The following is a 22,466-nucleotide window of genomic DNA, read 5'->3' on the forward strand; positions in this document are numbered from 1 at the left end:
CTGCTACAGATCCTGACACTGGCCACAGGTCTCCTCATGACCTCCAGGGGGCGACATTGGTACTCACAGTCAAAACTCAGCATGTTGATTCTTTGAGGCAGGAGCTTGGCTTTGGCTGGAGATGGAGATGTCGCCTATTTCCACCCGGCAAAAATGGTCCCAGGTCTCCCTCCCACTTACCTACTGTGTCCACACTCCTTCCTGATCCTGAGAGAACCCTGCTGAATCCCAGGTCCTGTGTAATCCCCTCCTTCCTGGCGTCACCCACAGGGAAAGGCTGGGTGACCCCAAGAGAACCATCCAGGCAGAGGACAGAGGCCACCCACAGAGGACATGGGCAGGCCTGAGTCACAGCTCCACCAACAAATGGAGAGAAGATCTCTCCTTGACATCTTTACCCAAGGGCAGCAGAGCCCACGGTCACCTGCCTCCCATGGCCACATCCTCCCTTCCCAGGACACGGGTCACCTGCCCCTGCATGCCCAGATCCGGAAGCTCCCTCTGAGACACTTGGATGTGGGACTGTGAGGCTAGGCTGGTGACACCAGAAGAGAGGGCAGGTTCTCTTACCAGTCATACATCAGTGGGCCACTTTCTAGCCTCCAGAGCAAGTGTGTCACCTTCCTGCTGGCAGGAAATCTACATACCAGAGCATTTAAGAACATGGGGAAGAAGTAGAGTCAAACGGGGATTCTCTGTCTTAAAGGAAAATATGCCCAGGGCTGTGGGGACTCAGGGTTCCCTGTGTGGTGCTGAAGCCCTGAGGCCACGACACAGCTGAGGCCAGTGCTGGGGGAGCCAGTTCTCTCAGTTCTCTCAGGGGACAGGGTCCCACCAGCCTTGCTTCTCAGGGTGTGGTGTGCAGTAAGGAAACGCAGCAGGGAAAGCAGAAGGGACAGGAGGCAGGACCAAGGGGAGGGGCAGAGAGGCTTCCTGGACAGAGACCCCGCCCCGGCCCACGTGACCCAGCAAAGAGCTCCTGCCCTGGGAGCAGGCTGAGCTGAGAGAGGAGCAGGGCAGCAGCGCTGACTGCCTGGACCTCTGCTCCCAGCGGGCCTGCAGCTGAGCCCTTCCCAGAGGAGGACAAGGGCAGGGGGACCATGCAGCCCCCCTCAGCCTGTGCCTGCAGAGGGTGCATCCCCTGGCAGGGGATCCTGCTGGCAGGTAAGAGGGGACAATGCCCTGAAAGAGGGCGGGAGGTGGGAGCACAGAGTCTTGCTGGTGTCCCCCGGGGAGGACACGAGCCTCACAAAGGACACAGGGCTTCACTGGGAACCTGGTAGGAGCAGAACACAGAACGCAGACCAAAGCTCACCAAGAGAAACCCTCAGTGACCTGGGACTGATCACGGGGTCGGAGAGCTCAGGGGTTGGTTCTCATTCCAAGTGAATCAGCACCGGCCATGGTACTTTGAAAACCAGTGTTAACAACTGTCAGGGCCACTCTCCAAACAGAAAGGCCACTTGAGCAGCAGACAATGTCAGCAGCCACCAACCTCAGAGGCTGGCACATAGACACCTGGACGCTCAGTGTAGGGACGCTGCCTCATTCATCCACAGGGGTCTGAGCCTGTCCCAGGCCCTGGGCTCCAGCAAGCCCCAGACTAGTCTCTGCCCCCTGGAGCCTCCTTTCTAGAGGTCAGGGCGACGGAACAGCAGGGAGAGTGGAGCCAGGCCAGGCGCTGACCAGATGTAGCAGGGCAGAGAGCAGGGACACGTCCACAGGAGGACCCAGGCCTGTAAGGAGGTGGTCAGGGGAGGCGGGTGCCCAGGACCCTGGGTGTGAGCAGGGATCTGAGGGCACTGAGGGGCAGCCCTGCAGACACCCGGGGAAATGTGTTCCTCAGGCAGGGGGACAGGTCAGGGTACTGAAGGAGGGGGCCATGGTGCTGGCCGTGACCCAGACACACACACACACACACACACACACACACAGTCTGATGAATGGAGACTCCTGCTGAGGACTGGACCCCATATTTCCACCAAATACGAAGATCCCAGTATTGATGGATGGCTCTCTCTTCCCTCCTAGTCTCACTTTTAACCTTCTGGAGCCCGCACCCCACTGCCCAACTCACTATTCAACCAGTGCCTGTTGATGCTGCTGAAGGGACAGATGTTCTTCTACTTGTTCACCATGCGTCAGCGAATGTTGTAGGCTACACCTGGTACAAAGGGAACATAACAGACAGCAGACATCGTATTGTGTCATACTCGATCCTCACTCAGACAGCTACCACAGGGACTGCCTTCAGTGGTCGAGAGACTATATACCCCAATGGGTCCCTGCTGTTTGTGAACGTGACACAGGAGGACACAGGATTCTACACCCTACAAACCACAAGAAACGATTTTAGTAATGAAGTGGCAACTGGGGAGTTTCACGTATATGGTGAGTGATCCTGCAGGGCCCTGGGGCTACAGGGGTTAATTCCACCTCACACTCGGGACCCTGAGACTGGACTCTGCTACCTCCCCCTCTGCTGCGTCCCCACAGTGGAGCTGGAGCCTGCAGCGCAGGACACACGCCGTGCACACAGACTTCAGAAGATCCCCATCCTCTGCCTGAATCCAAGGCAAGGAGAAGGGGGGTCTGGTGGGAGCCTCGGCCCAGGCAGAGCAGGCAGCCCAGCCTGTGTCCTTCCAGGAGCCAGTCCTGAGAAAGACCTCAGCACTGAGTCAGGCCTGGCCTCAGGGTCCTGAGCCTCACAGAGGAGGGCAGCACAGGAACCCCTGCTCCAGACCTCTGTGCCAGGCTCCTGGCTCCAGGTGACCCTGGGGACCTTGTGGCTCCTGTTTAGGGCTACAGAGGAGCCATGATTTACTGGCTGTCTGAATCTGGTAGTTCCTGGAAATGGGCGCCAGCCAGTGCTGCACAGGCCCAGGAGCCACATCTGGGCAAGGGCACCCGGGCATCTCCTTCTCCCAGGACTGGGTGTGATGGCACAGATGGACAGGTGCCTCAGGCCAAGCCAGGAGCCCTGATGGACTTCTAGGAGCCCCACGGGAAGGTCGGTGTTCCCGAGGGGAGGAGCAGAGCTAGGAGGTGTCCCTGAGCTCCGGTCCACCCGGGGTCCAGCCCAGGCCGCTCTCATTTGGAGACAAATAACAGTGGACGCTTTTCTTTGGGCAGCTCCTCCACACCAAGGTCGGGCCACTATAGAGTCTCAAGGTTGGTGCACAGACAACAGGGCAACCCAGACTCCACCTCCATGTGTCCAGTAAGGGAAACTGAGGCCCGGGACACAGCTGCCCATCAGGTCATACAGACCAGGGTGGCAGATGAGAGGCCCATGTCAGGCTGCCGCCAGAGCCCCGTCCTCTGCAAGCCGGAGGCCTCTGTTGGGGACCAGGAGCAGTCAGGGGCTCAGGTGCTTTAGTCCCAGGCTCTGGCAGCCTGGAGGGGACGGTCTGGTCTGGGAGTGAGAGCAAATGCAGAGTCACCACCTTTGACTCCTGGACCAAGTGCCCTCCCTCAACAGATGGTCCAGCCTCCTCCTCACAGGGCTGGTCCAGGACCAGAGTGTCCATTCCAGCTTTAATTGAGAAATCCTGTGCATCTGAATCCAACCCTCTGAAGCCCTGAGGACTGGGCTGGGTGTCCTCATTCCCCAGTGACCAGTGAACAAGAAGTCCCTACCTGCCCCACTCCATGCAAGTCCTCCCTGGAACCAGACAGGGACAGGCCTGATACTCCCTCCTTCCCCAACGTCCATGGCAGCCCCCCCCCAGAAATCACAGACACTTTAATAGGTGCACTGCTGTGCTGTGAATGTGCCCCCAAAAGAGCACGTGCTGGGACCTGAACTCAGGGCAACAGGGATCTGAGGTGTGGCCTTGAGGAAGGGGCCACATTGTGAAAAGCAATGCTGCTGTCCCAGAAGGGGCCCAGGTGCTGCAGAGGAGGCTTCCTGGTAAAGGGTGTGAGGGGCCCCTCCCTCTCCCTCTCCATGTGCTGTGTCACCTCAGGATGCCTCCCCTGTACCTCCCACCAGAGGCTGGGCCTTAGCTGGACAGTCTGCGAGGTGGAAGGAAGAAAAGGGAAGAGGATTAGCAGGACGTGAGGAGGACGGGGCACAGTTGATGTGGAGAAAATCAAGCCCAGGTTACAAACAGGCTTTCAAAACCAAACATGAAGAAATCACCAGAAGCAGAGTCAGGAGGACCTGGTGATGGCGACATGACAAACTGCACTCGGACCTCGGGGCCATTTGGTTCCACCACGTGTGGGCCCCTGCAGGGCCTGCTGTGGTTCCCTGAGACCTGGACCTTCTTCCCCTTTCTCTTCTCTCAGCAGAAGAGAAGACCTCAGGCCTCTCCGTGGGTGCCATTGCCGGCATCGTGACCGGGGTCCTGGTCGGGGTGGCTCTGGTGGCTGCCCTGGGGTGTTTCCTGCTCCACACAAGAACTGGAAGGTACCAAGGCTTCTCCCCACCTGATCCCACCCCAGGCTGACCCCAGGCCTGAAGGAAGGAGACCCGTCCTCGGATTCTGGGCCTGACTCACACCTCCAGACTTCCTGAGGGCCCTTCCCTCTCCTTCCCTAATGGCTCCTCCCTCAGCAGCTGCTGGCCCTGGGCTGGTGCCTTAATGGCTCCCTCCTCTGTACCCTGGTCACTAGGGACCTGTCCCCATATCACTGTCCTCCTTCTTCAAAGCAATCCTGGAGCACTTCCTGTGACAGCCAGTGCTCAAAAATGCCACCTCCTCCAGTTTATTTCACCCACCACAAGTGAGGGGTGGATCTCTGTATCTGAGGGATGGTCCTGTCCCGGTCACTCAGGGCAAATGGAGGGGCCTGGAGAGGCTGGTGGGTCAGCTGCCCCACAAATACCGGGTTACCCATGGACCCTGACATGTGAGCTGGGAGTGCCAGGGCTCAGCCAGGATAGTGTGTTCAGGAAATTTCTTTTCCTCCTGGCCAGGTGGGTAGAGAGAGCACAAGGCCACTGTCACATTTCAGCACTTCCTGGGCTGAGCAGAGGGTCTGGCCACAGTAGGGTCACCAAGGTCAGGGAGAGTCAAGATGCATGTGGCTCCCCCACGTCCCTGCACACATGGTGGCCCTGCTTTCCTGCCCAGGTCCTGAACTCTTCCACTCAGTCAAACCCGCCTGCTTTCATGCTTCCTGATTCTGCAGTCCCTAAGGGCCCCTCAGCCAATGTTCTCCTGGCTCTGCATCTGAGAGGGACCATCACCTCTGGCCTAGGGCGGAAATGGCTTCTGAAGGCCTTTCCTCAGCTCCAATCTCCTGGGCCTCTTTGTAGCACAGACCTGAGGGAGAGAGAAGGTTTCACATCCTTCTTGGAAATGCGGTGCCCTCCTCCCTCCCAATGGTCCCAGTGCATGACCTCTCCCTGCACCTTCATGGGTAAGCCTGACCTTTCCTAGGGCCAGTGTCCAGCACGGCCTCAGAGAGCACCGCTCACAGCATCCACACCCAGTGAGTGCCCTTCAGCCACAGGTGCTGGGAGCACCTAGTGCTGCCCCACAGTGTCCACTCTTGCAATCAACCACCCTCCAGGGTCTGGACTTTTCTCTGGGGCTTCAAGCAGCCCTGTCATCAAACACTCAGGAAGGGGGACTCACGTGGTCATGTTAGCCCACACCTGTGACACTGGTCTTCTCCTCAGGCTCCTTGGCTCACCGGGTCACTAAAAGGACTACAGGGTCACTCCCAGGACATGCCATCTCCCCAAACACTCTGAAAACAGAGGACCCCCAGTCCCTCCTGCAGCAGGGGCCCAGCCCTCCTCACACCCTCCTGCTAACTCTTGTCTCTGCTCTCAGGCCAAGGTCCTTCTGATGGCCCCACCTCCCTGGTAAGTCCCCCACCTCCCTACACACAGGGGACCCAGCTGTGCGGGCTCAGGGCAGGGGCACTGTTGTCCCACACACAGCACAGACGCCCCTTCTCATTTGGACCAGGACAAGGTTAGCCTGGACCTGGCCAGTGTCGCGGCCACTCTTCAGGGAAAGGACCACCACAACCCTGTCCTGAGCCCGCCTGCTTCCTTCCCTGTGTCCCGGGGAACCTGGAGGACAGCAGGTGGAGAGTGGGCGCTGGGGACTTCTGTCAGTGGTCCTGGGTTAGTGATGGTAGATTAGAGTTTGGACAGAAACTGGGGCATCAGTCCAGAAGTGGACCCAGAGCTGGTAACTCCTGAGAAAAAGAGCTAAAACAGACACAGGGAAATAAGCTCTGGTGTGTCAGGACCCAGAACATTCCAGGCACCGCCCAGTACCTGCTCACTGCACTCTCAGCCTTGTTGACCCTCCCTCACTGACCCTGATGTCCAGTCTTCCTCCCCTTCCCAAGTCCCTGTCCCTGGTCACAGAACAGACGTTCCCATCTAACAGGTGAGTGTGGATGATGAATTCTCTGACCCACAGTCCAAAGGTGACCCAGTAGCTACCTCTACCCACACCTTCCTGAGCTTTCCAGGAAACAGCAGTCAAAACAGGATCAGGGGGTGGTGAGTAGGAGAGGGAGGGGCCTGGGAACAGGAACCCTGAGCCCAGTCAGCCACAGGCACAGAGCAGTCCCAGGTGGGCAGGGCCTAGGATGTCCCGGCCCGCGGGACATCAACGCAGGACGGCAAACCTAAGAGAGAAGGAATGAAGGGACAAGAGACACAGGGAGTGACAGCAAGACAGGAATTCTGATCAAGCTGCAAATTTTTATTGTTCTCAAGTGTATTTATGCTGAGGGAATGAGGGGTATGATGAGACACAGGCTGGTTGGCTGTGTTTTTCTTTTGGGCTCCTGATAAGGTGCAAGTTCACGCAGGCGGGAAGGTGAAATCCCGGAAGAGAAGCGGGGGCGGGCCATAGGCAAAACTATCAACCGGAAGTGGGGAGGGGGCGCGCTCCGGGAATCCGTCAGCCTTCAGCTGCAGGGTGCCTGAGTCAGCTGCAGGGTGTTTGTGCAGGGGAGGCAACCGCAAAATGCTCCCTGGGCTGCTGCTTATCGTAAAGGTCAGAACGTCCTCAGAATGAGAACTTCTTCTTGGTCCCTGACACTAGGAGTCCCTGGTCTCTGTTCTCAGAATGACACAGAGACCTCATTGTTCTTTTTCAGGAATTACTAAACCCTGACAAGAACATCTATTGCTGGGTCGACCACAGAGCTGATGTGACGTTTTAATTTGCACCAGAGAATCCTTCATGTGGACTGAGGGAAAATCCCACGAGGACCCCAGGCCGTGGTGATGGGGTAGAGGTGGTGCCTAAGCCCTGGGAGACTCTGGCACATGAAGGGGGAGGGTTCCCCTGGGTTTCTGGAGACCAAGATGGGCTGCCCTGGGCTCTGAATGGGCCAGAACAAGGCTGCCTGTGCCCTGGAGGAGGGGCTTCTAAGGAGAGGGGAGGGCCAGCTCTAGGTCACCTGGAAAGGAATTGAGTAAAGACCACATCCCCTCTGCTACTTTGGTTTTGTGTGGACTTCTCTAGCAGAATCTCCCCTCCAGTTTCAGGTCAGCTCCCTCCCGAGTCACACAGAGGAAACATGGTCTTTAAGTTGTTCAAAAGAGTTTCTCTTCCTGGGAGACAGGGTCTGGGAGTTGGTAGCCGGGGCAAAGGCCAGATCCATCCACAGGGAAAGGGTCACAGGGCCCTGCAGCCAGCATAGAACTCAGCAGCCCTCAAGCTCCAGGGACCCATGGTGGCTAGCTCTGGCAACTGAAGTCTTCTACACCCAAGGGCAGTACTCAGGACATCTTCATCTCTTCTAGGACATGGACAGAAGTTGTCTGAGTGATCAGGGGACAGGGCCAGGCCCAGGCTCAGGCCTGATCAAGGGCCTCAGGCACTGCCCAGGCTTCCACTCTGCCCGACTTGGTCTCACTGGAACCAGCCTCCTCTCCACATTCCACACCAGGGAAGAGGCTCAGGACTCCCCCCATGTGACTCTCCAAGTTCAGGATGATGGGACAGAGGGTCTCTTCCCTGACCTTGGACCCAGGATATCCACTGCAGCTTCTCTGCACACCTGGGCCACTGCTCTGGCTCCTTCCCTGAAGGATGGGAAGGGTGATGTCCTCATGTAGGTTCCTGTGGATCAGGTCACCCCCCCCCATTTCCAGAAATAAGTGGCCCATGCACTAAGCTCAGATGACACTCTGCTGATGCCTGAGAGTTGTCTGTCCTCAGATGAGAAGTAGGAAGAGACCCTCAGAGTTTCCAGGTGGCTGAGCTCTAGTGAGTGACAGTCCTGCATGAGCACAGCATCAGATTCCACACGGTGACTTCTCTTGCCTTGGTTTCCTCGAGATGCCGCAGCAGATGCTCAGACACATGGCTTGGAATAAGACATAGCGAGGGGTCTGTGCAGCTGCGTTCTTTCTGGAGGCTCCAGGGGAGAGTCAGTTTCTCATCTTTTGCAGCTTCTAGCAGCAGCCTCCTCCCTGTCCCATGGCCCCTATTCCACCTTTGAAGCCGGCAGCGTGGCCCCTGAAGCTGCTGTGCTCTGCTCCAACCTCACACCACCCACTTCTTCTCTGCCTGCCCTGCCTCCCTCTCTCACTTGCAAGGAAAGGACCTTGTGACTACCTGGACCCACCACACGAACCACAAGAACCTCTCAACCTCATGACCCTAATGTCACCTGTACAGCATCTTTCATCATGTGACACATTCTCAGATTCTGTAGGTGGGGTTAGCTGTGTCTCTGTAGGGACCCTTCTCTGTCTACTACACCTTTGAGGCCATTTTTGCATCTTTCATCGAAAACTACACATGGGTAGCTGGACTGGGTCACCTGGACTGTGGTGTCACACAATGAAGTGACATCCACAGTACTACAGCTGCTGAATGGGTGCTGGGCACACACCATGCCCCAGGCCCTCCCCATCTTCTCCCTGCTGATGATCCTCAGCTCTTAGAAAAATATTTGTGAGATCCCAACTCACCAGCCTTCAGTAGTTCATGGTCGTCAGCACCACGGACAGAGTCTCAGGCTGCTGGTTCCCAGGCGCTGCAACAGGCAGGACCCAGAAGAGAGGGGTTTCTGGGAAAGCCTCCCATGTCCGTTCTACACCAGAGTGTTATTCCAGGCGAGATGCGAGTGGCCTCTACCACGCATACTGTGAGGCCTCTGCACGTGTCGGTCATTAGGGTTGTTGGCATGTCCACCAGCACATTGCTGCACCAGAGTGGGCCTCAGGGAGGCTGAGAAGCTGCTGCAGGCTCACGGTGACTGAGACTCAGGGGTTGGGGTCACACACAGTGGGATAGAGGTTGCCTTGCATACAGGAGGCCCTGGGGATGACCCCAGCAAAACACACACAGGCACCTGCGTGTGTGCACACACAAACACAAGTCCCTGAGACTCAGGTGGCTGATGCCACCTAAAACCTGGTGGGAACTTTCCCCTCACTCTGGGCCCAGCACCTGTCCTGGGAACCGCAACAGCCTGGAGCACACCCTGAGCACAGCACCCTGCTCCCTGAGCCCCACGTGAGCCCGTGGGAAATTGAGACAAGCTGAGTCCCTCCATGCCAGGCATGTCACCCTTCCTCATTCCCACAGCAGAAACTCTGCTGCTCTAAGTCAGCTCTGGTTCTCAAGGGACTCAGGCCCAGCCCGTCCAGTGTCCCTGCAGGTCACACTCACACCACCCAGGTTGCAGTGGGATTGTCACCTGTGCACTCAGGGAAGCCTTCCTGACTTGGATGGGGTGGATTCCAGCTCACCTTCTGCATCTGACCAGTCACCAGGGTCCTCTGTGTTTTGTCCTTGCAAGTGCTCCTTCATCCTGGGACAGCTTCAGACCCTGACACCTGCAGTTGAGGGGCTGACTCTCCAGGAGCCCGTCCCATTCCTACCACATGAAGGTGCTCAGTCCCTTGTGACCCTCCCCGGGACAGGTGCCTTGTGCTCTGGGTTCCTGAACACCTGCCTCCACCTCATGTCAATTTCAGGTCAATGACAGCCACCCAGCTCTGACATCCTCCTCAAGGCAGGAGTCTGGGCAGACTCCCCTGGTGAGACGCCTGAGGTCACAGTGCAGGAGCAGCCTAGGCCCTCTCCTCCCTCCCTCAGGGGAGCAGGACCACAGGCTGCCTCTGACACCAGCCCCAGGAAACCCAACCTGCCTGTGCCCCTGCCTCAGCCAAACTCCTCAGCCTCCTGCTCCCCTCCATTTCCTGACCCTGCACAGAGAGGGGACAGCCCCCTCACCCTCTCCCTGCTCACTGCCACCTTGTGTGGTGATAGGAATTCTTCAGGAGTCACCCGTGCTCAGGGTGGATACACTGTGAGACCAGCAGAAAGGAAAAGCCTCCCACGTGCCTTCAACTCTCAGAAATGAAAATAAACATAAAACAACTGTCACCAAAGTCAGAACGCAAAAGAGTCCCATGGATTCCTAACCGGGCACTATCTTGACCATGAACTGCCCAGCATAGTGCTCCCTAGGGAAGGAGAACATAGACTCCCAGGAACTGTCATCCCCCCCTCCCTGGGCAGGTGAGGAAGCTCTTCAAAGCCCAGCAGTGCACAGAGTGCTGAGCCAGGTGACCCGACACACAGGCTCAGGTGGATGAACTGGATGGCCTCAGCCCCCCTGTTGTCACCACCTGGGACAGCCGATGGCATCTTGTCAGGGAGAACTGGCAGGTGCTTGGGACCCTTCCTTCCGCATCCCACATGCCTCCCGAGGCTCACCCTGGTCACACTGCATGGAGCAGGCAGCACGACTCTCTCCAGCCCCACCCAGACCTTCATTGTGAATGGCTGGAGGAAACTCCAAAGGCTCTTCCCCGAATTCTGTGGCTCTGGGAGAAGCTGCAGAGCCCAAGAATCCTGACCCCAAGCAGGACCTCAGTGACCCAGCCTTCAGAGGAGGGTTGGGAACTGACAGGTGTGACAGGGCCTCTGACCTGAAGCCTGATTCTCTGCTAAAGGAATCCCCACCTAGGGTCTGGAAGGATCCACCAGCTTCCCTGACACTGCAGCCAGACACCTGCGGACAAGAGCATGGGGAGGTCCCCGAGGAGGGACAAGGAGTTCCAGAGACCCTCACCACACCAGGTTCTGATGTGAGCCTGCTCTGAGGTCATCTAGGGTTGGGAAGGGGCTGGGGCTCTGTCCACCACAACACTTTGGCTCATTTGAGGATCATGGATATCGACTCTCCCCTCTGCCCACACACAGTCCAGTTGGTCTCAGGGTGTTGCATGTGGTGCTGGATCCCCATTACTGCAGACAGAACTAGGTTGGGCATGAGACCATCACAGAAAGTTCATTTGAGAGATATTGAAAATTCAACAATAAAAGTGGTGCATGATTAAAATTAAATGTGTATTTCACACAATCTTAAAGATGATGTAATAAAATGTCCAAATCTCCCATTGACACTCTCCTCATGGTTCAGCAGAGGGCGACAGAGACCTGCCTGGCTGCTCCCCAAGGCACCCTGACCTCCTCAGCAGAGCCCAGGCCCACAGGGTCTGAACCTCCCCAGCCAGCCTCAGCCCACAGTCCTCCTGCTCCTCTAAGCTGCCCCACCTTCATGCTGAAGGTCGTCCCTCTGCAGCCAGCTCCTGACCCTATCCTTTCAGTTCTTCCCAGGGGACCATCCACTGGTATCTAGTCTTAGTCAGAAAGGCCCATTCCCAGGGGAGCCTACTCAGCTCCCCAGACCAGCATAGGCCCTGGGGGCCTGAACTCTGTAACTAATGGCCCTTCACTCCATTTCAATTAACTCCTTGGTTCCAGGTGCTCCCTGGGTGTCTCCCTCCCCTGAACAAGAGAGCCTCCATGAATGCAGGGACCATGGTGTCCTGCTCTCCGTGGTTCCCAGCCCAGTGCTGGACGTGTAACACATGCTCAATAAATATCCATGAGATGGCTGGAGAAGCAATCAATCCAATCCCATGACCTCCATGTGGCCCCAAATCAGAGTATGTTCCATGTGGACAAAGAACACTGGCCTCAGCTTTGGAGGAGGCCAGCAAGTGCCTGAAGCTGCCCAGAGATGAGACTTTCATCCTGGAAGTGATGGGGGAAGACAGAGGCCTCCTAAGAGTGAGGGGTCAACTTGGCACACAGGACCTGACTTTGTTCCCATGTCCACGGGGCTCAGGGTCCAGAGGGCTTAATCTTCCCAACAGAGAAACCCATGGAACCCTGGCTGAGATGCAGGTGGGAGCATCTGCAGTTCCTGGACCTTGTGTGGGGCAAAGTGCAAACCAGACAGGGACAGTGATGACTTGGAAGTCAAGTCCCTATGCACCATAATGGAGAGAAACCTGGCGCTCTGAAACCAGGCCCTATGCTGGTTACCACTTCCCAGAACTTTGAGAGACACCTGCCCATGTCCTTCCTTTTAAACCTTGGGACAAATGGCTCCTCCTGAGGCTGCCTGTTCCTGGGTGCAAAGTTCTCCCAATACTGAGCAAGGTCCCCAGGACATCTCCCTTCTTCTTTCTACACTCACACTGCACTGGGTGTCAGGAAGACTGGGGACCCTCAGTGAACAGGACCCACCCTGCAGACTGAGAGGCAGATTCACCAGTGCCCAGGGATCAGGGCCAGCTACTGCCATTAGTACCCTGGGTTCCATTTCTGCTAGAGACCCTGAACTGGCCGCAGGTCTCCTCATGACCTCCAGGGGGCGACATTGGCACTCTCAATCAAGACAGCACGTTGATTCCTGGAGACAGGAGCTTGGCTTTGACTGGAGAGGGAGGTGGAGATGATGCCTGATTTCCACCCTGGCTCCAGAGACCCTTTGGCTCCTCCCTGCTGTCCCTGTCACTCCTTCCTGGTCCTTGGAGAGTCATGGGTCCCGGTGTATCCCCTCCTTCCTAGCTTTACCCACAGGGAAAGGCAGGGTGACCCCAAGAGAACCATCCAGGCAGAGGACAGAGGCCACCCACAGAGGACATGGGCAGGCCTGAGTCACAGCTCCACCAACAAATGGAGAGAAGATCTCTCCTTGACATCTTTACCCAAGGACAGCAGAGCCCACGGTCACCTGCCTACCACAGCCACATCCTCCCATCCCAGGACACAAGTCACCTCTGAATACCCAGGTCCTGAAGCTTCCTCTGAGACACTAGGGTCCATGTCTGTGTACCTAGGTTGGTGACAACAGAGATAGAGGACAGGACGTCTACCAATCATACCTCAGGGTGACAATTCTAGCCTACAGAGCAAGTTTGTCACCTTCCTGCTGACAGGAAATCCACTTTCCCAGTATCTGAGAACATGGGGAAGACTCGGGGCCAAACTGGGATTCTCTATCATAAAGGGATAAGGCCAGGGCTGTGGGGACCCAGGGTTCCCTGTGTGGTGCTGAAGCCCTGAGGCCACGACACAGCTGAGGCCAGTGCTGGGGGAGCCAGTTCTCTCAGATCTCTCAGGGGACAGGGTCCCACCAGCCTTGCTTCTCAGGGTGTGGTGTGCAGTGATGAAACACAGCAGGGAAAGCAGAAGGGACAGGAGGCAGGACCAAGGGGAGGGGCAGAGAGGCTTCCTGGACAGAGACCCCGCCCCGGCCCACGTGACCCAGCAAAGAGCTCCTGCCCTGGGAGCAGGCTGAGCTGAGAGAGGAGCAGGGCAGCAGCGCTGACTGCCTGGACCTCTGCTCCCAGCGGGCCTGCAGCTGAGCCCTTCCCAGAGGAGGACAAGGGCAGGGGGACCATGCAGCCCCCCTCAGCCTGTGCCTGCAGAGGGTGCATCCCCTGGCAGGGGATCCTGCTGGCAGGTAAGAGGGGACAATGCCCTGAAAGAGGGCGGGAGGGGGGAGCACAGAGTCTTGCTGGTGTCCCCTGGGGAGGGACGCAGGGACCCTCAGAATGGACCCAGGGCTTCACTGGGAACCCTGTGGGAACAGAACACAGAACGCAGACCAAAGCTCACCAAGAGAAACCCTCAGTGACCTGGAACTGATGACCGGGTTGGAGAGCTCAGGGGTTGGGTCTCATTCCAAGTGAATCAGCACCGGCCATGGTACTTTGAAAACCAGTGTTAACAACTGTCAGGGCCACTCTCCAAACAGAAAGGCCACTTGAGCAGCAGACAATGTCAGCAGCCACCAACCTCAGAGGCTGGCACATAGACACCTGGACGCTCAGGGCAGGGACGCTGCCTCATTCATCCACAGGGGTCTGAGCCTGTCCCAGGCCCTGGGCTCCAGCAAGCCCCAGACTAGTCTCTGCCCCCTGGAGCCTCCTTTCTAGAGGTCAGGGCGCCGGAACAGCAGGGAGAGTGGAGCCAGGCCAGGCGCTGACCAGATGTAGCAGGGCAGAGAGCAGGGACATGTCCACAGGAGGACCCAGGTCTGTAAGGAGGTGGTCAGGGGAGGCGGGTGCCCAGGACCCTGGGTGTGAGCAGGGATCTGAGGGCACTGAGGGGCAGCCCTGCAGACACCCGGGGAAATGTGTTCCTCAGGCAGGGTGACAGGTCAGGGTACTGAAGGAGGGGCCATGGTGCTGGCCGTGACCCAGACACACACACACACACACACACACACACACACACACACACACACACAGTCTGATGAATGGAGACTCCTGCTGAGGACTGGTCTCCATATTTCCACCAAATACGAAGATCCCAGTATTGATGGATGGCTCTCTCTTCCCTCCTAGTCTCACTTTTAACCTTCTGGAGCCCGCACCCCACTGCCCAACTCACTATTCAACCAGTGCCTGTTGATGCTGCTGAAGGGACAGATGTTCTTCTACTTGCTCACCATGGGTCAGAGAATCTTGTAGGCTACACCTGGTTCAAAGGGAACATGACAGACAGCAGACATCGTATTGTGTCATACTTGAACGTCGCACAGATACCTATCCCAGGGACTGCCTTCAGTGGTCGAGAGACTATATACCCCAATGGGTCCCTGCTGTTTGTGAACGTGACACAGGAGGACACAGGATTCTACACCCTACAAACCATAAGAAAGAATTTTAGTAATGAAGTAGCAACTGGGGAGTTCCGCGTCCATGGTGAGTGATCCTGCAGGGCCCTGGGGCTACAGGGGTTAATTCCACCTCACACTCGGGACCCTGAGACTGGACTCTGCTACCTCCCCCTCTGCTACGTCCCCACAGTGGAGCTGGAGCCTGCAGCGCAGGACACACGCCGTGCACACAGACTTCAGAAGATCCCCATCCTCTGCCTGAATCCACTGGCAGGGAGACGGGGGTCTGGTGGGAGCCTCGGCCCAGGCAGAGCAGGCAGCCCAGCCTGTGTCCTTCCAGGAGCCAGTCCTGAGAAAGACCTCAGCACTGAGTCAGGCCTGGCCTCAGGGTCCTGAGCCTCACAGAGGAGGGCAGCACAGGAACCCCTGCTCCAGACCTCTGTGCCAGGCTCCTGGCTCCAGGTGACCCTGGGGACCTTGTGGCTTCCTGTTTAGGGCTACAGAGGAGCAATGATTTACTGGCTGTCTGAATCTGGTAGATCCTGGAAGTGAGCGCCAGCCAGTGCTGCACAGGCCCAGGAGCCACATCTGGGCAAGGGCACCCAGGCATCTCCTTGTCCCAGGACTGGGTGTGATGGCACCGATGGACAGGTGCCTCAGGCCAAGCCAGGAGCCCTGATGGACTTCTAGGAGCCCCACCGGAAAGTCAGAGTTCCCGAGGGGAGGAGCAGAGCTAGGAGGTGTCCCTGAGCTCCGGTCCACCCGGGGTCCAGCCCTGGCCGCTCTCACTTGGAGACAAATAACAGTGGACGCTTTTCTTTGGGCAGCTCCTCCACACCAAGGTCGGGCCACTATAGAGTCTCAAGGCCACTATAGAGTCTCAAGGTTGGTGCACAGACAACAGGGCAACCCAGACTCCACCTCCATGTGTCCAGTAAGGGAAACTGAGGCCCGGGACACAGCTGCCCATCAGGTCATACAGACCAGGGGTGGCAGATGAGAGGCCCATGTCAGGCTGCCGCCAGAGCCCCGTCCTCTGCAAGCCGGAGGCCTCTGTTGGGGACCAGGAGCAGTCAGGGGCTCAGGTGCTTTAATCCCAGGCTCTGGCAGCCTGGAGCGGACGGTCTGGTCTGGGAGTGAGAGCAAATGCAGAGTCACCACCTTTGACTCCTGGACCAAGTGCCCTCCCTCAACAGATGGTCCAGCCTCCACCTCACAGGGCTAGTCCAGGACCAGAGTGTCCATTCCAGCTTTAATTGAGAAATCCTGTGCATCTGAATCCAACCCTCTGAAGCCCTGAGGACTGGGCTGGGTGTCCTCATTCCCCAGTGACCAGTGAACAAGAAGTCCCTACCTACCCTGCTCCATGCAAGTCCTCCCTGGAACCAGAGGGACAGGCCTGATACTCCCTCCTTCCCCAACGTCCATGGCAGCCCCCCCCAGGAATCATAGACACTTTAATAGGTGCACTGCTGTGCTGTGAATGTGCCCCCAAAAGAGCACGTGCTGGGACCTGAACTCAGGGCAACAGGGATCTGAGGTGTGGCCTTGAGGAAGGGGCAGATCCGTATGAAAAGCAATGCTGCTGTCCCAGAAGGGGCCCAGGTGCTGCAGAGGAGGCTTCCTGGTAAAGGGTGTGAGGGGCCCCTCCCTCTCCCTCTCCATGTGCTCTCTCACCTGGGATGCCTCCCCGCCCACTTCTCCTTTGTGCTGCACCAGGGAGCCCTCATCACATGCTGCTCCTTGATCTTGCACTTCTCAGGCTCCAGAACTGTGAGCAAGAGACCTCTCTTCTTTATAAGCCACCCACGCTCAGGTACTCTGTTAGCGCAGCAGAAGATGGACCAAGACCAGCACAGAAGTTCTGGAGGAAAAGACACAAGAGCCCATGGGGAAACCCAGCTGATAATGAGGTTGCTGCACCTGGGGACTGAGAGGAGGTGTCCCATCTGGATCCCAGAGAGTGATCAAGGAAACTCATCAGGGTCCCCCTGAGGTGTCTTGGAGTCAGAGAGAGATTTAGCAATGTCCCTATATTAATTTTAAGATGAGGAACCTGAGGTCTGCTGTGTAGTCCAAGGTCCATGTATTGTGGTACATTTTGTAGTTTCCCCGGAACAGACTTGAACCATACCAGAACCAAATCATGACTAGGTCATCTTATTTCTGAGTCCTCAACCATTGTCCATGGCCTCAACCATCTAGCTCATCCTCTGGACAGCTTACACATCACTGTCGCCCCTGAGACCTGCAGGCACCTCTAAGGAAAGAGAGGGGCCCAGGCCTCAGGCCCGATCTCAGTCAGTTCCTTGCTGTTTTTCCACAGAGCTTGTGACCCAGCCCACCATCCAGGCCACCAACACAGCACCAGGCTCTGTGGTCATGACCTGCCTCTCAGATGACTCTGGAATCTCCATCATGTGGATCTTCAATAGCCGAACTCTGCAGTTCACAGAGAGGATGCAGCTGTCCCAGGACCACAGGACCCTCAGCATAGACCCCGTCAGACAGGAGGATGACGGGGAGTATCAGTGTGAGGTCTCCAACGCCGTCAGTTCCAGCAGGAGTGACCCCTTCAGACTGGCTGTGATCTGTGAGTGGCCCCCGGTCCCTCCCACCCATTTCCTCATGTATTTCACTGTCAAGGGCCACAATATGGTTCAAGCCATGAGGAAGGGGTAGATGCTAGAGCTGGTAGAGAACGTGGCTACCCACCCAGAAACTAGGTGACTTTGATGTTCCCTTGGTTCTGATCTGTACCAGAGGCTGGGCCTTGGGCTAGAGAGTCTGCGAGGTGGAAGGAAGAAAAGGGAAGAGGATTAATAGGACATGACCAGAAGTGGTACACTTCCTGTGGAGAAAATCAAGCCCAGGTTACAAACAGGCTTTCAAAACCAAACATGAAGAAATCGCCAGAAGCAGAGTCAGGAGGACCTGGTGATGGCGACATGACAAACTGCACTCGGACCTCGGGGCCATTTGGATCCACCACGTGTGGGTCCCCTGCAGGGCATGCTGTGGTTCCCTGAGACCTGGACCTTCTTCCCCTTTCTCTTCTCCTCTCAGCAGAAGAGAAGACCTCAGGCCTCTCCGTGGGTGCCATTGCTGGCATCGTTACCGGGGTCCTGGTTGGGGTGGCTCTGGTGGCTGCCCTGGGGTGTTTCCTGCTCCACACAAGAACTGGAAGGTACTAAGGCTTCTCCCCACCTGATCCCACCCCAGGCTGACCCCAGGCCTGAAGAAGGAGACCCGTCCTCGGATTCTGGGCCTGACTCACACCTCCAGACTTCCTGAGGGCCCTTCCATCTCTTCCCCTAGTGGCTCCTCCCTCAGCAGCTGCTGGCCCTGGGCTGCTGCCTCAACAGCTCCCTCCTCTGTGACCCATGGTCACTAGGGACCTGTCCCCACATCACTGTCCTCCTTCTTCAAAGCAATCCTGGAGCACTTCCTGTGACAGCTAGTGCTCAAAAATGCCACCTCCTCCAGTTTATTTCACCCACCACAAGTGAGGGGTGGATCTCTGTATCTGAGGGGTGGTCCTGTCCCAGTCACTCAGGGCAAATGGAGGGGCCTGGAGAGGCTGGTGGGTCAGTTGCCCCACAACTGCTGGGTTACCCATGGACCCTGATATATGAGCTGGGAGTGCCAGGGCGCAGCCAGGATAGGGTCACTGAGGTCAGGGAGAGTCAATATGCACGTGGCTCCCACAGTGTCCTGTCCACATGGTGACTCTGCTTTCCTGTCCAGGACCTGGAGCCTTCCACTCAGTCAAATCCCCTGCTTTAATTCTTTGAGCTTCCGCAGTCCCTAAGGGTCCCTCAGTCAATGTCTCCTGGCTCTGCCTCTGGGAGGGACAGTCACCTCTGGCCAAGGGCTGGATGGGCTTCTTAAGGTCTTTCCTCGTCTCCAATCCTGGCCCTCCTTTTAACACAGAGATGATGGAGAGAGGAAGTTTTCATACCCACCATGGAAATGCGCTACCTTCCTCATCCCCTATCTGACCCCAGTCCATGACCCACCCCTGCACCCTTATGAATAAACCTGACCTTTCCTAGGACCAGTGTCCAGCATGGCCACAGAGGGCGCCACACCCCAGCATCAACACCTGGTGAGTTCACCTTCAGCCACAGGCGGCCAGGAGCCCCTAGTCCTGCCCCATAGTGTCCACTCCTTCAATCACCCACCCTACGGGGTCGGATCCTTTCCCTTGGGCTTCAAGGAGCCCTGTCATCAAACTCTCAGGACAGGGGACCTACGTGGTCATGTCAGCCCACACTTGGTTTCTCCTCAGGGTCCTTGGCTCACTGGACCACTCAAAAGCACAGGGTCTCTCCCAGGACATGCTGTCTCACCAAGCATCTGAAAACAGAGGACCCCCGGCACCTCCTGCAGCAGGGGCCCAGCCCTCCTCACACCCTCCTTAACTCTTGTCTCTGCCCTCAGGCCAAGGTTCCTCTGATGGCTTCACCTCCCTGGTAAGTCCCCCACCTCCCTACACACAGGGGACCCAGCTGTGCGGGCTCAGGGCAGGGGCACTGTTGTCCCACACACAGCACAGACGCCCTCTCGCATGCTGGACCAGGACAAGGTTAGCCTGACCCTGGCCAGAGTCCTGGCCACTCTCAGGGAAAGGACAACCATCACTCTGTCCCCACCCTCCCCCCACCCACCCCCGCTCCCTCCATCAGTCTAAGGGGATCCCTGGAGGCCAGCAGGTGCGGAGTGGGTCCTGGGGGCTTCTATCAGTGGTCCTGGGTTAGTGACCGTGTAGGAGGCCACTGGAAACTGGGGTGTCTGGCCGGAAGTGGAGGCTGGTGCTCAGGACCCACAGCTGGTCACTCCTGAGAAGAAGGGGCTAAAGCAGACACAGGGAAGTCAGCTGTGGCCTGTCAGAGATCAGAACCTTCCAGGCACTGCCCACTACCTGTCAGTGGACTCTCAACAATGATGAGCCTCCCTCTCTGACCCTGTTGTCCACTGTCTCTCCCCTGCCCAGGCCCCTCTCCCTGGTCACAGCAATGCTGTTCCCATCTACCAGGTGAGTGTGGATAATGAATATTCTGGCTCACAGACCAATGGCGACCCAGGAGCTGCCCCTACCCTCACCTTCCTGAGCTTTCCAGGAAACAGAAACCAAAACAGGATCAGGGGTGGTGATCAGGGGATAGAGGGAGGCACTTGCAAACAGGAGTCCCTGAACCCAGTCAGGCCCAGGCACAGAGTAGTCCCAGGTGGGCCAGGGCCTAGGCGACCCTGGTCCCTGTCCACAGAGGGACACAGGGTCAGAGGCCTCCTTCTTCTTTTTCAGGAATTAGTAAACCCTGACATGAACATCTATTGCCGGGTTGACCACAGAGCTCATGTGGCTTCTTAATTTGCACCAGACAATGGTCCATAAGGAGTCAGGGACGGTCCCACCAGAACCCCATACCATGGGTGAGGGGGCAAAGGTGGAGCCTGAGCCCTGGGAGACACTGACCTCTGGATGGGGAGGTCAGGGTTTCTGGGGACTGAGAAGGGCTTCCCTGGGCTCTGAATGGGCCAGAACTAGGCTGTCTGTGCCCTGGAAGAGGGGCTTCTAGGGAGAGGGAAGGGCCCCCACGGGTCACCGGGAAAGGCACAGAATAAAGACCACCCTCTCTCTTTGCTCTTGTTGTTCTTGTGGGAACTTCTCTTAGCAGCATCTCCCTCCAGCTGCAGGTCAGCTCCCTCCTGTGTCACGCAGAGGAAACATGGTCTCTAAGTTGTCCCTACATGGTTTCCCTTCCTGGGAGACAGGCTGTGGGAGTTGGTATCCTCCCTGACTTGGATAGGGAGGATTCCCTCCTCACGTCTGCATCTGAGCGGTCTCCAGGGTCCTCTGTACTCTGTCCCTGCGCCCGTTGTTTCTCCTTGGACACAGACTCGGGTTCTGACAGGTGCAGTTGAGCTGCTGACTCTCAGGATTCCTTCCCATTCCTTCCAGCTGGAGCCGCTCAGTCCCCTGTGACCCTCCCCTGGACAGGTGCCTTGTGCTCTGGGTTCCTGAACACCTGCCTCCACCTCATGCCAACTTCAGGTCAATGACAGTCTCCCAGTTGTGACATCCTCACCCAAGGCAGGTGTCTGAGCCGACTCCCCTGGTGAGACGCCTGAGGCTTCAGGCCTCTCCTCCTCCCTAGGGGAGCGGGACCACAGGCTGCCTCTGACACCAGCCCTTAGCCCAGACCACAGCTTCAGGTCCTCCCTGACCCACCCCAGGGAGAGGCACTGGTCACTAGCAGCCACTAGGCAATGCCACTGCCCAGGAAAGACCCAGGCCCATCCCTCCTCCCACCTGTGAAAGGGACGGACAGGTAGGACACCCCTGGCCTCCCCACCCGGCCAGAAGGTCCTCCCGGCTCCTGTCCACCCAGGCCAGCTGCAGCAGGATGACCACCACCTTGCTCTCCCTGTGATGGCAGGTCCTGCATTTGCAGGGTTGCCTGGGATGCCCTCCACCCCTCAGGGACATGCCTGTGCCCCTGCCTCAGCCCCACTCCCCAGCCTCCTGCTCCCCTCCCCCTCCACCGAGGCTCACAGAGAGGGGACAGCCCTCCTAGCCCTGTCCCTGCTCACTGCCAGCCTTGCGTGCTCATCCCAAGGCCTGCAGGTGTCACCTGTGCTCAGGTCGGGTAACCTGTGGGAGAGGCAGAAAGGAAAAGCCTCCCACCAGCCCTCGACTCTCAGAAGGGGAAAATAAACAGAAAACAACTCTCACCGAAAGTCAGAAGGCAAGAGAGTCCCTTGGATTCCTAATAGGGCACCACCTTGTCCATGAACATATTCAAGAGACACCTTGCATGGTCCTTCCTTTCACACTTCAGACCGATGGCCTCCGGAGGCCGCCCCTCCCTGGTGCAAAGTCCTCCCACCTCTGGGCAGGAGGCACAGGACATCTCCCTGCTTTTTTTTTTTTTTTTTTTTTAAGACAGCATCTTTATAGGTTTATTGGTCCATTACTTTAAGTTAACTGAGGTAAAGAAATTTTGTTTAAATTTACAAGCTAATAGTTTATCAAGCAATACAAATTCTTTGTTTACCTCAAAATGTAAAATACTAATTCCATAGTAAACAACAAACAGATTTTTTAATACACAGATAAATGGAAAAAAAAAAGGTGGGCAAAAACTTCATGCCAGCATTGAAAATTCAACAAAAACAACTTTTTCCCCATTCCATAATCTCTGGGTTCCAGAATGAAGGAAAAAGGGTGACATTCTTTTTAACACTTGGTAGCTTAATGAAATAAAGACTTCTGGTCTGTAAATAAACTGCTTTCTTAGCAACACACATTCTTCTTGAGCACTTTTTAGTTTCACAGTTTTTGCTTTGGCTTAATGGCAGCATGAAGAGAAGACAACACGTTTACACACAGGACTTCATCAATACCTGGGAAGGATTCTTCTTTTTCTCTTAAAATTTTAAACATAAAGAATGATTTCTAAAATTAAAAACCACAGTCCATAATTTGGAAATTTCCTAAGTAAAATTGTAATCTCTTCTTTAACAGTTAAAATACAAGTTAGGAAGTTTGCTGGCAGTTGATTTCATGGGAGTGTATCGGGGGCAGGTCA

At 56.6% G+C, this 22,466-nt stretch overlaps 1 protein-coding gene across 11 annotated transcripts; it reads left to right on the forward strand.

The window, feature by feature from the left end:
• Nucleotides 1–979: 979 nt before the first annotated feature.
• LOC124966650 (carcinoembryonic antigen-related cell adhesion molecule 3-like) lies at nucleotides 980–21,785 on the forward strand. 11 transcript variants are annotated; one of them, XM_047528167.1, is made up of 8 exons: nucleotides 13,526–13,710; nucleotides 14,597–14,956; nucleotides 17,198–17,464; nucleotides 17,938–18,058; nucleotides 18,927–18,979; nucleotides 19,163–19,346; nucleotides 19,868–19,909; nucleotides 20,837–21,785. In XM_047528167.1, the coding sequence occupies exons 1-8, from the start codon at nucleotides 13,647–13,649 to the stop codon at nucleotides 20,952–20,954; spliced, it is 1,209 nt and encodes a 402-aa protein (XP_047384123.1). In that variant the 5' UTR covers nucleotides 13,526–13,646; the 3' UTR covers nucleotides 20,955–21,785. The 11 variants fall into 11 exon arrangements, with proteins under 11 accessions (XP_047384128.1, XP_047384129.1, XP_047384131.1 ...); XM_047528171.1 differs by having other exon boundaries at nucleotides 19,315–19,346; XM_047528168.1 differs by lacking the exon at nucleotides 20,837–21,785 and adding an exon at nucleotides 20,180–20,774.
• The last annotated feature ends 681 nt before the right edge of the window (nucleotides 21,786–22,466 follow it).

This window comes from Sciurus carolinensis, chromosome 16 (genome assembly GCF_902686445.1).
Source record: "Sciurus carolinensis chromosome 16, mSciCar1.2, whole genome shotgun sequence".
Lineage (NCBI taxonomy): Eukaryota > Metazoa > Chordata > Mammalia > Rodentia > Sciuridae > Sciurus > Sciurus carolinensis.

Excerpts from the sequence above, each read along its gene's own strand:
- LOC124966650 (XM_047528167.1), top strand. The coding sequence starts at position 13,647 with ATGCAGCCCCCCTCAGCCTGTGCCTGCAGAGGGTGCATCCCCTGGCAG. Across the intron at positions 17,465-17,937 it reads CTTCAGACTGGCTGTGATCT|CAGAAGAGAAGACCTCAGGC; the intron begins GTGAGTGGCCCC and ends TTCTCCTCTCAG. Across the intron at positions 19,347-19,867 it reads CTGATGGCTTCACCTCCCTG|GCCCCTCTCCCTGGTCACAG; the intron begins GTAAGTCCCCCA and ends TCCCCTGCCCAG.